Consider the following 15,841-nt stretch of genomic DNA (forward strand, 5'->3'; position numbering starts at 1 on the left):
TGGCAAATTATGATAATTTATTCTTTTCAATTTGCATTTTTCTGATTACTAATGAGCATCTTTGTAAAAGTCAATTGGCCATTGGGTTTTTTTTTTTTTTAGTTAAAGTTTATTGGGGTGACAATTGTTAGTAAAGTTACATAGATTTCAGGTGTACAATTCTGTATCACATCATCTATAAATCCCATTGTGTGCTCACCACCCAGAGTCAGTTCTCCTTCCATCACCATATATTTGATCCCCCTTACCCTCATCTCCCAATCCCCTCCCCCCTTACCCTCTGGTAACCACTAAACTATTGTTTTTGTTTCTATGAGTTTTTGTTTCTTCATTTGTTTGTCTTGTTCTTTTGTTGTTTTTGGTTTATATCCCACATATCAGTGAAATCATATGGTTCTCTGCTTTTTCAGTCTGACTTATTTCGCTTAGCATTATAATCTCAAGATCCATCCATGTTGGGGTTTTCTCTTTGTATATTTTCTCTCAACTCTTTCGCCCATTTTTCTGTTGGGTTATCTTTTTTATTTTTCCCCCCTTATCTGCCATCTTGGAACTTTTGGGTTGTCTTTTCCTGATTGATTTTTAGGCTATCTTTATAAATGCTAGATGCTAATTTACTAGTTGTATGCACTGCTGTAATGATCTTCCATTCTGTGGCTCATCTATTTTTGCTTTGATTCTAGGGTCTTCTGTTGCATAGAAGTTATACATTTTAATGAGGTCACATCTCATCCATATTTTCCTTCATGGTTTGTGCTTATGTCTTGAAAAACCTTTCTATCATGAGGTCAGGATATTCTCCTTTATTTTAAAATCCTGACTTTTTTTTTTGGTATTTACCTTTGTAATCTGTAATCTAGAATACAGTTTTTTTCATCTATTGAATTTATTTATTTCAGTGACTATTTTTTCATAACCAGACTTTCTGATGAATACTCTTTTTTTATGTATTTGCCCTTGTTTTATTTTTGCTTATTTCATAATTTTTTTTAAAATAAAAATTGATCTTTATTTCTTTGAAAGTTCTAAGCATACTGATTTTGGAGTGGTGGTCAGACTGCTCTATAGAATTAATTTCTTCTGGAGTGACTGTTTGCTAATTGGTAATTTTTTTGTTGGTTGTCATTCTTAGCATTGGATTGGCTTCAGTTTTTTAGAATTTGACTTTACAGGATCAGTCTGAGTGGGAGGTATATTGCTTTGTTTGTTGGAAGGATTCCTCACCCTCCCTACCTAAAGGTTTGCACTTTCTTCCACGTGACTCCTTGAATTCTCCATTTAGAACCAGGTCTTTTTAAGTTCTGTGCTTGTAGTAACACTGAAAACCTCAGACCCAGCCAGAGGGTCTCCCTCCTCTCCTAGACGCTTGTAGCGTTCTAAATCTTTAATCTGTGTAGAAATCATTGAGTTCCCTCCAACTCACACTCCTCCAGCCTCCTGTCACAAGGTGTGGAGCTGTTCCAGCTCTGGCCTCGGTGAATGGGTTCATCTCCTTTTCTGGCCCATGGGCAGCACTTTTAGTCCTCTTTACAATCGCCAGTGCGTGCTTCCAGCCCTGGACCCTAGAAGGTAGGCCCAGCCTAGCCCATCCCTTTTTGCAGCTACTCTTAGCTGATGACCAGGTCTTTGTTGTGTTTTTTTTTTTTTTTTAAATTCTTGAACTGTATTGTTACTTTGTATTTGGAACAGCGGATGATGCATGGAAGTTTGAATTCACTGTGTCATCTTGAGGTCTGGATTTTGTCTTAATTTAGCTGGATTGTGAGCTTCTCCAGGGAGGTACGGCTTTGTTTCAACATCAAGTGCGGTGCCTGGCTGTTAATAAAGGACTCTCGGGCATGCCTTCTTATCCCTGTTTGCACCTGGAATGTTTAGTTTGAATCCCACTACAGTTGCATAACCTTGGCAAGTTGCTTGACATCTCTAATGTTTTATCTGCCATCTTTAAAATGAAGATAGTGTACCTCACAGCGTTGCTTGATGATCTAAGACAGTTCTGTGTGGGTCCTTCCCGTGGGTTAGGAGGCATTGCAGACATGTTCTCTCTTCCATCTGTCCCCATCCCACCCTCCTCAGTGATGAATGATTTCGCTGGCAGAGCAAAGTTTTCTGCAATCGTTGGATATAGAGTTCTCTAATATGTCAGTTAGGTTAAGATGGTTGATAGTGTCATTCAGACTTGTAAATTTTACTGATTTTTTTTTGGTCTTCTGGTTCTATTAATTACTGAGAGAGATGTGCTGAAATATATAACTATGATTGTGGATTTGTCTAGTTCTCCCATTAGTTCTGTCAGTTTGGTTTGGTGTGTTTGTTTTTCTAATGACATCTATTTTTGTTGTTGTTTTTGTTGTTGAAATCTTCCATCTAGGTTCATTTTTTTTTTAACCAGCATTATTGAGGTGTAATTGGCATATAATAAACTGTATGATTAAGGCATGTGATTTGATGAGTTTTGTCATATGTATATACATCAATGAAACCACTACTATAGTTAAGATAATGAACATATCCATCACCTTCAAAAGTTTCTTTGTGCCCCTTGGTAATCCCTTTTTCCAGCTCAACCAACACTCCCTCCCCCATCCCCAGGTAAACACTGATATGCTTTCTGTCACTATAGATTAATTCGTATTTTTTAAAATTTTATATAAATGGAATCATACTTTATGTACTCCTTTGTGGTCTGGCTTCTTTCACTGAGCGTGATTTTTTTTTTTTTTTTGGTTTTTATCCTTGTTGTATTTATCAGTAATTCACTGCTGTTTATTGCTGGGTAGTATTCCATGGTATGAATACATGAAAATTTGTTTATGCAGTCACTTACTTCTGGATGTTTGGATTCTTTCCAGTTTTTGACTAGCAATAAAGCAGCTATAAATGGCTATATAAAAGATTTTGTATGGACACATACTCTTGTTTTTCTTAGGTAAATACCTAGGAGTGGAAATACCTAGGCTGAGTCATATGGTAAAGGTATGGTAGGAATTTTTAAAAGAATTCCTGAAGTGTTTTCCAATGTGGTTGTACAATTTTATTGTATTTTATTTTATTTTATTATTATTTTTTAAATTTTTATTGGGGAGCAGTGTGTTTTTCCAGGACGATCAGCTCCATGTCAAGTCGTTGTTTTCAATCTAGTTGTGGGGCCACAGCTCAGCTCCAGGTCAAGTTGTTGTTGTTTTTTTTCAATCTAGTTGTGGAGGGCGCAGCTCACTGGCCCATTGTTGTACAATTTTATATTCCCAGGGCGAGTGTATGACAGATCCCGTTTCTCTACATCCTCTTACCAGCGCTAGGTATGATTAGCGCTGTATGGTATGATTAAGTACTTTTTTTTAAAATTTTTTATTGGGGAATATTGGGGAACAGTGTGTTTTTCCAGGACCCATCAGCTCCAAGTCAAGTTGTTGTTTCACTCTAGTTGTAGAGGGCACACCTCACTGGCCCATGTGGGAATCGAACCAGCCACGCTGTTGTTCAGAGCTCACGCTCTAACCATATGAGCCATCTGGCCGCCCCATGATAAGTACTTTTCATGTTAGCCATTCTAATAGGTATGGGTGGTTTTTTATTGTTATTATTATTTGTTTTTTTTTAGATTTTTTTATCGGGTAAGGGGAACAGGACTTTATTGGGGAACAGTGTGTACTTCCAGGCCGTTTTTCCAAGTCAAGTTGTTGTCCTTTCAATCTTAGTTGTGGAGGGTGCCGTTCAGCTTCAAGTTGTTGTCCTTTCAGTCTTAGTTGTGGAGGGCGCAGCTCAGCTTCCAGGTCTAGTTGCCATTTTCTAGTTGCAGGGGGCACAGCCCACCATCCCTTGCAGGACTTGAGGAATTGAACTGGCAACCTTGTGGTTGAGAGCCCACTGGCCCATGTGGGAATCGAACCAGCAGCCTTCGGAGTTAGGAGCATGGAGCTCTAACTGCCTGAGCCACCGAGCTGGCCCTTATTGTTATTTTAATTCATGTTTCCTTTATGACTAATGATGTTGAACATCTTTTCATATGTATATTTTCCATTTGTATATCTTTTTTGTGGAGTGACTTTTGCCCCCCCCCCTTTTTTTTTTAAATTGGGTTGCTTGGTTTTTATTGAGTTTCAAGAATTCTTTACATAATCTGGATAAAAGTTCTTTTTAGGTATATAATTTGCCAATTTTTCCTCCCAATTTGTGGATTGTCTTTTCATTCTCTTAACAGTGTCTTTCAAAGAGAAGTTGTTAGTTTTGATGAAGTTTAGCTTATCATTTTTTTTCTTGTGTGGACTGTGTTTTTGATGTTGTATCTAAGAAATCTTTGCCTAACCCAACGTCAAAAAATTTTCTCCAATACTTTCCTCTAGAAGTTTTCTAGTTTTCTGTTTCACATTTAAGTTTTATGATCCCTTTTGAGGTAATTTTTTAATATGGTAAGGTAGGAATCAAATTTTGTTGCTTCCTATGTTTCTGAAGCTCTTTTATTAAATGTATATAAATTTATCATTGTTATATCTTTCTGATGCATTGATACTTTTATCATTATGAAGCATTCCTCTTTGTTTCTAGTAATACTTCTTGTCTTGAAGTCTATTTTGTCTAATATTAGTATAACTACTGCAGCCTCCCTAGGGTTATTATTTACATGGCATATATTTTTACCTTTTTTTCCCCTACTTATTTATGTATTTGTATTTAAAGTGCATCTATTTCTTGAGTTTTTGTCCAGTCATACAACCTCTGCCATTTGATTGGAGTCTTTAGTCTTTTTTGTTTAATTTAATTACTGATATGGTCATATTTAGGTCTGACAATTTGCTATTTTCTATTTGTCTCACCTGACTTTTGTTTTTCTGTTCCTTTTCTTCTGCCTTCTTTTGCATTAATCAAATAATATATTTAGTAATCAATTTTCATTTCTTTTTTGGCTTTTTAGCTATATCTCTTTGCATTATTTTTTAGTTCTTTCCTGGAATTACAAAAGCATCGTTAAGCTATCCCAATGTATTTTAAGTTAATATGGAATTGCTTCAGGTAAAATGTAGGAACACTAAGACAGTATATTTTCATTTGCCTCCATCCTCAGTGCTGCTGTTATTCATTCATGTGCGTGTGTGTGTGTGGTACACCCAAAATGTATACATATTTTAAGAAAGGAAAAAACTATTAAAATTGTAATAATATATACCGATAACAAAAGATGAATACAAGTCACGTTTGACTTCTGCAATTACAAGAGGTGCTCAAAGTGGTTACCATCAGCGTCCAGACGCTTCTGATTATGGCAAACTACTGCTTGAGCAATGTTGACCAATGTATCAACATTGTATACATTTGTGTACATTTTTGTGTACAGTTGTAGACATTTGTAAACATTGTATACATTTGTATACTATTTTTGGCATCCCCCGTGTATGAATGTATAAAACATCTATATACAATGGTATAATTTTTGCTTTAAACAGTCATATATCTTGTAAAGAAATGAGGAAAAAGCATGTGTGTGTGTGTGTGTGTGTGTGTGTGTGTATTTCAGTCCTTCTGGACCCAAGTTATCAGCTGGTATCATTTCCCTTCAGTCTTAAGAACTTTAACATTTCTTGTAGTGGAAATCTCCTAGTGACAAATTCTCTCCATTTTTATTATCTGAAAATATCTTTATTTTGCCCTCATTTTTTGCAGGCTAGGTTAGCTAGATATAGGACAGTTTTCTCTCTTTCAGCACTTTGACAGTTCCAATATTCTCCATAATTTCTTATGAGAGGCCGACTGATAATGGTATCATTGTTCTCCCGGGATATAATATGTCAGGTTTCTCTGGATGCTTTCAAAGTTTCTCTTTATCTTTGGCATTTAGAAGTTTAAGTATGATATGCTTAGGACTAGTTTGCTTAGGGTTTATACTTCCTGAGGTTCTTTGAGCTTCTTAGATCTGTAGGTTAATGCTTTGTACAAAGTTTGTTATTCGGGCGAAGGGATTATTTCTTCCTATAGCTTTTTCTGCTCCTTTATCTTTCTCCCTTCTTCTAGGACTTCAGCTATGCTTATGTTGAGCCTCTTGATTTCTGTCCCACAGATCTCTGAGACCGTTCGTTTTTGTTTAATATTATGTTTCTCTCTGTTCTTTGCATTGGGTCATTTCTGTCTTCATGTTCCCAGATTCTTTCTTATCATTTATCTCCAATCTGCTAGTGAGTCTATGAAATATATTTTTCAGTTATTGTTCTTTTCATCCCTAGAGTTTCCATTTCACTGTTGAGATTCCCTATCTGTTTACTCAATAAGACCACATTTTACATTTAATTCTTTGAAAATGTTATCCTTTAATACTTCCAACATATTTATAATAGCCATTTTGAAGTCGTTGCTAAATTCAACGTCTGAGCCCACTCAGAGTGAATTAATATTGATTACCTATTCTTTGCAATTCTAATAATTTTAGGTTGAAACTTGGACTTTGTAGATTATATTTTGAAGTAACTCTGATTCAGTTTTGTTCTTCTGAGGATTATTAATCTTTTGTTCCTAATAGGCAGCTAGCTTGCCTGGGCTCAAATAGCAAACTCTGTCTCTCTGGGGTGGACAGCAGCTGATCTCTCTGCCCAGTTCTTACAGCTTCTGACGGTGGCTTTTCTTTAGCTGCTGCTTTTCTTTCATCTGGCCCCTGTCTAGTCTACCCAGCACGTGCATAGGTTTTTGATCCTCAAGAAAGCCCACAAACTTGCAATTTTTATTTCTTCCAGTTTCAGTTTTTCAAAAGTAAACTCTCCTCCAACTTCTGTCTGTTTTTAGACATTTTCCAGTGTGTTTAAATAATTTCTGCCTTGCACACATGTTATAATTGCTATCTGCAGGAGGGCTTGCTTGGCCATTAAGAGAAGTTGATATCATTTGATACCATTAACAGTAGTTGATAGCAAATCATTTTAAAACCACTCCTAAGTGAAATATTACCAAATAATCTTTAGGATGGCAATAAAATGGTCAAGTACAATCTACTCATTCCTGAATTTTTTGTGTAGTTGCCAGACAGTTCCATGCCAAGAGTCATTGGGTCTTTGTTAAATAATACTTTTCACTAAAATCTCAGTTTTGTATAGTGTTGTTTCATTTCATTTGAGGCTATTAGACCAATGTTAGGTTATTACAGAGCAAAGATGTCTTGAAAGAGGCCAAGATCAAGTGGAAATGGGGGTTGGATCTACCAAAAAAGAGCAAAAGAATTTTTATCAGCCTAAACTCACTACAGTAAATTTTCCTTTTGGATGTTTTCAATGGTAAACACTTTGCCCTTCCATTCATTTACATCTACATAATGACAACATTTTTATTTTTGCTTAATATGTAGGAAAATCTACTTAGACATTAAGTGTAACCACTTCCTTAGAGTGATTTGCCTTCTCCTTTGTCCATACGCTGAGAGGTCAGGATTTGTTCTCAGTGTGGAGCAGGAAACAGAGGATCTGGATGGGGAAATTGGAATGCTTCCTGGTATTTTTTAAAAAAAGATTTCCCAACCTGGCTTTACTGGATGTCTCTCTGTATAACATCAACCCATGCATATATTCAAGTAGGGTCGACGAGCACATCCTAAAAGCCTTTCTTTATTGTATGTTTTTTCACATTGGTAACTCTTAAGGTATTTGGCGCATTCTATATGGTGTTCTGGTTGGACTTCTATTTGCATATATGTTACTAGAGTGAAAATTTGGAAGGTAGAGAATCTCAATAGCCTAGGATAGTGCTTAGAACATAATTGGCACTTTTAATAAGAAGTGAGAGAATGTTATTCCATAATTTAAATAGCACCTCTTCCATTGAAAAATATTTGTTTCTGTAACAATTTTAGGAAACCCCGTGTAGCTATTTGGTTGAATTACATAGAGGGGCCAGGGCTAGTTTGTATTTTTTAAATAAAAATTTTACCCTGCTGGTTATAGTGACTATGTACTTTAATTTCTCAATTGTTAAATGAACTTAATAAAAGCACTACTGGGGCGGATGGATGGCTCAGTTGGTTAGAGCGTGAGCTCTCAACAACAAGGCTGCCGGTTCAATTCCCGCATGGGATGGTGGCCTGTGCCCTCTGCAACTAGCTTGAAAATGGAGACTGGACTTGGAGCTGAGCTGTGCCTGCACAATTAAGATGGAAAGGACAACAACTTGACTTGGAGCTGATGGGTCCTGGGGAAATCACAGGACTTTATGTTCCCCAATAAAATCCTGTTCTCCTTGCCCACTACTGTTCCCCTTGAAAAAACAAAAAACAACAAGAAAAAAAACTAAAAGCACTACTTAACAGAGTTTTGAGGATTAAATGAGATCATTGGTGTACAAAAATATATTAACATTTCAACAGCTGAATTTCAAAAATTCAATGTTGAATTTTTATTGTTAGTAATCACAGTGATACTTGGAAGAGAACAACAGTCTATTTTATTTTTATGGTATATATCATAACCCATAAGGCCTTGGATTCTTTCAGATACCAGGTTAAAACTTTATAAAAACCAGAAGTTTTATGAGTTTACAATGGCAAATAGTTATTCATTCAGGAATTAATTTCTTCTTGAATTTGATCAGAAGATAGGCCTAACTTCATCTATTGTTAATTATTATTGTAACAGAATACACTACTGGGATTTTAGCTAAGGCAGTAAGGTACGATACTGTGAAATTCAAAAGTGAGGTATTTCATTTTCAAGAACCAGTTAGAAGCTCTAAAACCCATAAGATGGATATTTTGTGAGGGTTCCTTCAGAAAATTATGCTGTGACTTCCTCACACCCTGTGGGAGAAGTGGGGATGCATACTTTTTCACTTGCTATCTAGTAAGAGGAGCTTTAAAGACTTTTCTTCATTTAGGGGGTACAGAGGATCGGGGTCGGAATCCCCTGAGAAATCCAACAAGGAGAGAACTGTGGCTGGCTAACTGCTCCTACGGCAAGAGCTATCCAAGAGGTGGCTGTGTTGGAATTTGCCTCCACTCCAGTGTTTGTCAGAGCAAAGGAAAGATGAGTGTTTCCTGCAGGTCGGCGGCAGGCCTAGTGGGGAAGAGGGGCAGCCTGGAGCTCTTTGACTCCTGCCCAAATAAAGCGTCTAGAAGGGCAATGAGGCTCCAACAGCAAGTCTTTTAAGTGATAGCCTGAAAGCCAGGAGGAGAATGAATGATCCATGTCAGTGGAGCTACAGCTGGAAGGAACTCTGAGGAAACCACAAAAGTGCATCTGAGAAAAAAGAGCTTCAAATATCATCAGACAGTCTTTTTGGCAGGACCACTTTAGTCAGAATCTCCTTGCCTTCCTTCTCCCAGCGTACCTCTCTTGTATGCCCACTTTGGAGAGAATGACAGCTAGGGAGGGGAAGAGAAGTTCCTGGAAAAGAGACAAAGCTGATCTTCTCCCCGCTAGGGTTGGGGAAAAAAGCTTTGATTGCCAGGTGAAAGTTGGTTTGTTACCTGACATTACCGTAGGCCTGTTGTTTAACACCGGCTGGAAATCATGTGGGCCTGCTGAGTGGTCGCCCAGTGGCAGGGGAGCATCTCCGTCCCCCGCGTACATTGAAAGAGGATAGTAGAGACAAAAATAAAGGTGTGTTTGGTTATATCCTGCAGTTTGTGCTTGTTCAGTGCACATAGAAATCTATAAAAATGTTCATATTTGGTATAGCAGATCAAACTCTAAACGCATAAAGAATTGCTTTTATTCTTCAAAGTGCCTTGACTTATATGATCTTTACATGCAATATATTGTAGGTATATGCTCTTGGGTTTCTTAATGTGGTCTCTGATTTAGTGTTGGCATTTTACTTAATTGCAAAAGTACAATTAAGTAAACATCTATTTTATCCAAAAGTAACATCTATTTTGTCCAAAATAGATGTTAGGATGTTACTCTTCTAGTCTGCCTAGGTTGTTTAGATTGTTTCAGAAACATGAGAGATGACTAAAGTCATTTTCGAATGAGATTAAATTATAAATTGGTGTTGTCTTTCTATGGGATAGCAGACTAAGAAGTTCTTCTCAAGCAGTGCCGTACTGAACAGCTCTGCACCTGTGGGGCAGAGGCCGTGCTAACCTGCCTGGGCCATGCGTCTCCACTGCCCACTTCTGAATCCCCTTACTAACACCTGAGTCAGGATTGCATTAGTTGTATAGTCTCTTCGTTGAGTTTTGTTTCAAGATAACAGTCTCCCTGCTTTCTGGTAAGGGAAGCAAGGAAATAGAAATATGGCTGATTAAAATATACATAGTTTTAAAAAATAACTCAAAATGTAAGAAGGCAAAGAAATAAATGAAATTGTCAGTGTGGTCAAGTTTCTTTTGGACCTTGTTGTTAAGTGATCATTGAAGAGGGTCTGGACTTAGTTCCTTTTGCTGAGGAAATAGAGGAACATACTAGACTTTCAGAGTTTGATGGAGCTCTGTAGAACACCTATTTCATTTTATAAGACAATTTGTTGTTGTTGTTAAAATTCTAAATTATTAAGCGCTTCTGTGCTAGATACTGAGGTTTAGATACATTTTATCTAATCCGTAATGATTCTGGAAAGGTATGTGTTTGGCTTGCTTTTGAGATAAGAAAACAGGGGACGTGACTTGCCCATGAATGTATTATAGTTACAGAGTTGGGGGATTTGGACCCAAATCTGTTTTATAGCCCATGTCCCCTTTGGCTCCATTATTTTATACTTTTTAAGAAGAATTTATAGACTTGATATCCTATGAGATCACTCATTTCTTTGGCACAAAATTGTGATAATTTGTACTCAGTATTTGTTTCTGTCTCTTTTGGCTTTCTTTTGTTTTGGTTTTTACAGAATCAGGACAGAAAATTATGACATGATTCTTAATTTTTTTATTGTCAAAGATAAGATACTTTCAGAAAAGAAGGTAACACGTATGTATGGTTTTATAAATAAAGTGAATACCCGGTACTAACTATTATCCAGGTCACCAAATAGTCTACCTGTGTATGGCTTGATTCCCTTAGCCAAAGAACTAAGCCCAGACTCCAGGCAAATGTTTAGTACTTAACCACTGGGTCCAAACGGTTATACTTCTCTTTCCTCCCTGCAGTGGTTAACTACTATCCTGATTTCAGTGGTCATAATTTCTTTGCAGTTTGACCAGCTAGGCGTGCATTCTTAACTGTATCTCATTATTTTTTTAAAATGAATTTTCCCCCATGGATTAGAAGTTGCTTAAAACCATAGAAATCAGGCTTGACATTAATAGTGTTTGCATAGAAGAATGTCTGATTTATTTAAGAACAAACTTTTCAAGAACTCGATTAAACACCAATAAATGCTATACTAATTATAATTAGTATTGGCCAATCCTTTGAGCTATAATTCAGTTTTGTTACTAATTTATTCCAACTTTCCCCCATTCATCAGTCCGGTAATACCCTTTCTGCATTAATATCTTCCTAAATAGGTATTATGTCTTACGGAATCAGTACAAATATAATTTACCATGTCGTAATGTCCCCCTTTTTCTCTTTACAGCATGGGTAGGTTCTCTCTCCATGGGGATGATTTTCTTTTGCTGCCCAATAGTCAGCGTCTTCACGGACCTATTTGGTTGTCGGAAAACAGCTGTTGTGGGAGCTGCTGTTGGATTCATTGGACTCATGTCCAGTTCTTTTGTGAGGTAAGGAGTTGGTTTCTTTATGTTGTTTTTCAAGAACTGTTAGATGCCTGAAAGTTTTTCTTTCAGAAATGGCTGTTTAAAAGAAAAAAATCCTTGGGAACTCCCCTCTATTTGCAAGATGGGATGCTGCCCGATTCATGAATTGTTCAGTAAAACCAATTAATTCTTTAAGGAAAAAATCTTCCTTTTCATTGCTGAAGCTGTAGGCCATCCGACTCATACATTTTTGTCTACAGCAGTTTATCAGAACTTGAGAAATCGAATGCTTTCACCTGCAGTCTAAGAGGTAGACATCAGGCAGGATATATATGTTCCCCAGAGCCAAGAAAAATGTTTCTCCTTTTGTTTTTTTCTATTCACATAAACATCCTTAAAGAACTCAAGTTATAAGTCAGTTGTCTAAAGCAACGGCATGAGTTTAAGGTCAGCTCAGTCTGAGACCCAAAGAGTACAATAGTGGCTGAAGCAGTTGTTCGTAGGCTCCATATGAAATATTTTTATTAATGAGATCAAAACTTTGCTATTTATTTCAACTCAGGTAGAGAGTTCCTGTGTGTATTTTTTTTTAAAGAACATGCTAAAATTTTAAAAGATTGTGGCAAAATAAAATGGTCAAATGCAGCTTAAAAGAAAACTTCATATCAATACACTTTCCCCGTGTCTGTTAAAAGATGGAGTGCATTGACGAGGAACTAACTGCAAAGAGCTGATGGGCACATTTCTGTGTGAAGCTCCAATTCTCCTAGTAATCTCCTTGCATTGTCAGAATAATCCCGTTAGAGAAACACTGGTTTAATATGTATCTCTGGTTAACAGGAGGCGATTAACAAGAAAACCTCTTAAGCGATTTCCATCCTGTGTCTCTATTTTAGTGGTTTATCTTCATTTCCTGCCTCTTTTCCTTCCCTATCTTCATGCACTAGTTGAAAAGCATTATTGAAGTCATTAGGGAAAAAAACCAAATTTACGCTTCCTGCCCTGATTACTTTTAAATATTTGCGATTTAATCAACAGGATTCTTGGTTTACTCATTTTACCCCCACCCCCTCCCACCTACACCCCTTCCTCCATTCTACAGTGAGCCTTTGTTTCACCTGACTTAGACGTTTTACTTGGATTCTAAACAATTATTTTTATTTCTTGATAGAAAATATATATGCCATCTTTAAAATGTCTTTATGATGTTTTTCTTTTAAAGTTGTTTTTTTTTTTTTAAGAAACTAAAAACAATTTTGTTTGAAATAAGATTCTGCTTAGGTCATTTACTTTTAGTTCTTTTTTAGCAGTAACACAACGTTGTGCTATTACCGCCTCGTTAGACACCTGCTTTGGCTTGGAAGCCTCCAGGTACCCATGGTCAGTACCTGTGGCCCCAGCACTTGCTGAATGGATTAACACTCAGGCTTTGGTGGAGGATCAAGAGGTAGAAAACCCATGGAACTTACTACCAAGTCTGGTAGACAAAACACATATACAAACCTACTTATTGCAAACAGTGTTTTTCAAACTTTTTTTTACCATTGAAAAATAAAAATTATGAAATATATTTTACATTGTGATCTAGCTCTCTCTCTCTTCTCCCTTAACGGAAACAAAATGTCTTGAAGCCATATTTACCTTACTACTTTTAATGTTTTCATATTTTCTATTCAGTTTCACTATTTAACTTATTGATCAAAAGCTACCAAACATTCAAAGCAATATATAGGAGCAAGGGGGGAAAGGTAGTGTAAGTTCCAAGTGTTAAACAATGGACCCACTTTCCCTAAAGCCGAGTTCTGCATCTGTAGGAAAGCCTTCTCTGGCAGCCCCAGGTCACGTCACTGTCCTTGCTGCACACGTGACTGGTATGTTATTGATTTACTTGCTGATTTGCACTGCACTTAATTCTGTTGTCAAACTTCCAACAATGTGAACTACCTGTTACTGAGGTGAAACTTCAGAAGTGAAAAATGCTCAGCAGCAATGAAAATGCTGTCACGAAGCTTATGTACTTTAATCTTACCCAGCACTTGGCATTTAAAATGGTATGCAGAAGAACATTTCCAATTTATATCCGCGGCTCCCTGGTTTTCCAAATGACAGCTTAACAGTACTGGGGTGTAACTGTATGGAAATCAGTGTCAATACTACTTTAAATACACACTTTGAAGAAGGCAGAGAAATGTATAATAGATTTAGATTTCGCCTTTAAAACTGTTAGATAAAAATAAATTAGTACCTTAAGAAGTAAGCTGCAGTTATCTGGAACACTACTTATGTGGACAAACTGATGCAAATAAATGAAGTATTATTTACAGATTGTCCTATATCATGTGGGGTCTATGTCTTGTTTCACTAAGCAGATATGAGAATATTTTTGATATTTTTTCCACCAAGTACCTGGAACACCGTAGCTGCTAAATATGTTTATTGAATAGAGTGGAGATTCAGTAAAAGGTAATCAGAGTGAGCTAAAGTTAATCTGGGAAAGCTTGGCAGTGACTCTTGAGCTTGACTGAAAGACCGAGCTGTAGCAGGGGAGTAATAGAGGAGGAAGGGCCCGTGAGAGAGGGTTGCAAACATGCATTAATTTTATCAGATTCTACAGTTCCTTGTGATTACCTCAGCATATTGCTAGACTAGTGTGATTGTCCAAAATTTAATTATTAACCAACTTTGTCTATCTTAGCTTCTAATAAATAATTTGACTTTACTCCTTGATAAATAGCCTCTTGAATTGCACATTTCAAAAGAAAAAGCTTTCAGTTTTCTTTTGCTCCTTACCTTATTTTAAAGAATGTAATGATATGATCCTTTACTTTCATAAGAGATGTGTGATTATATGGTTAAACTATAAAATTCTTAATCCTTTATTATTGAGATACACATGGCCATAAAGTGTACAAACGGGGATCACTGATGAACCTACTTCATTTAGTTGTTATGCAATCAGAAATATGATTTCTTGTTATCTTGCCCAACTCTGGGAACACGGCAGTACAGGGCAAGGGTTGGTCTGCAGCCCTCAAGCTGCCAAAATGAGACACAGCTCTCTTCTGTGTGAATATTCTTGACAGAACCTTGGGGAGAAAATATAAAATGCAGACATTTCTTTGAGTAGATTGCTTAGTATATTCCTGGGGAAACTCCATAAAATTATGAGTTTTCTTAGAAAATTATCATTTTTAAAAACCTTTTCTTGAGACTAAGTCTTTTGTTTGTTAGTTTAATCACTGTCTCTTTTACTGAGGCCCTTCCTCGCATTGTCCTGTGTGAGCTGGGGGGCGCACACCAGTTCTCACCCAGTGCCGCGTGGTTCATGAAATCCACGGAAAGACGAGGAGGAAAAAATCACGGATGACCGCAACGGCCATTTTTCACATAGTTGAGGCATTTTTATTATCCATTCAGATTAAATTATTTTTAATGCTACATTTTTGGTTTATTAAGGTTTTCACCTCTGCTTTTGGTTAAATTTCATTTGTAGAAAACAGACTGATTCACTAAAACCCACTTTTATGCCAAGGTTTTATTCTGCCAAGCACATGATAAAAATAATGAAATTTCTTTCCCTCTTTTTCATCTTCACACAGTTCCATCGAACCCCTGTATCTCACCTATGGGATCATATTCGCCTGTGGCTGCTCCTTCGCCTACCAGCCTTCGCTGGTCATTTTGGGACACTACTTCAAGAAGCGCCTCGGCCTGGTGAATGGCATTGTCACCGCCGGCAGCAGCGTGTTCACAATTCTGCTCCCTTTCCTTTTAAGGGTTCTGACTGACAGCGTGGGCCTTTTCTACACACTGAGGGTCCTCTGCATCTTCATGTTTGTTCTCTTCCTGGCCGGCTTTACTTACCGACCTCTTGCTACCGGGGCCAAAGATAAAGAGAGTGGAACCAAAGGAGGCGACAAATTCTCCCTCTTTTCCAGGAGAAAAATCAGTCCTCCAAAAAAAATTTTCAATTTTGCCATCTTCAAAGTGACAGCTTATGCAGTGTGGGCAGTTGGAATACCACTTGCGCTATTTGGATACTTTGTGCCTTATGTTCACTTGGTGAGTGTGCTTTCTTTTCTTTGCTGCTAACAGATATTATTATTTCATACAGGAAAACTTAGAAGAGCAAAATAGAGGAGGTTGAAGTTGGCCTTAAACATTATGCTCGGGGCATCCCATTCGGGAACCCCCTCCTGCTCAGGAGCTGTAATCCTTTACTTTTAATAAACTATT

At 37.1% G+C, this 15,841-nt stretch overlaps 1 protein-coding gene across 2 annotated transcripts in view; it reads left to right on the forward strand.

Moving 5' to 3' along the window:
- Positions 1-15,841, forward strand: part of SLC16A10 (solute carrier family 16 member 10) — a 105,663-nt gene that overhangs the window by 49,062 nt on the left and 40,760 nt on the right. For both annotated transcript variants that reach the window (XR_004422694.1, XM_033102889.1), the window contains exons 2-3: positions 11,485-11,629; positions 15,205-15,667. Coding sequence is in view for 1 of the 2 variants with exons in the window: in XM_033102889.1 (XP_032958780.1) it covers positions 11,485-11,629; positions 15,205-15,667 (608 nt within the window). In the remaining variant the exon portion in view is untranslated. The remainder of the gene's footprint in view (positions 1-11,484; positions 11,630-15,204; positions 15,668-15,841) is intronic.

This window comes from Rhinolophus ferrumequinum, chromosome 3 (genome assembly GCF_004115265.2).
Source record: "Rhinolophus ferrumequinum isolate MPI-CBG mRhiFer1 chromosome 3, mRhiFer1_v1.p, whole genome shotgun sequence".
In the NCBI taxonomy this organism is placed as follows: domain Eukaryota; kingdom Metazoa; phylum Chordata; class Mammalia; order Chiroptera; family Rhinolophidae; genus Rhinolophus; species Rhinolophus ferrumequinum.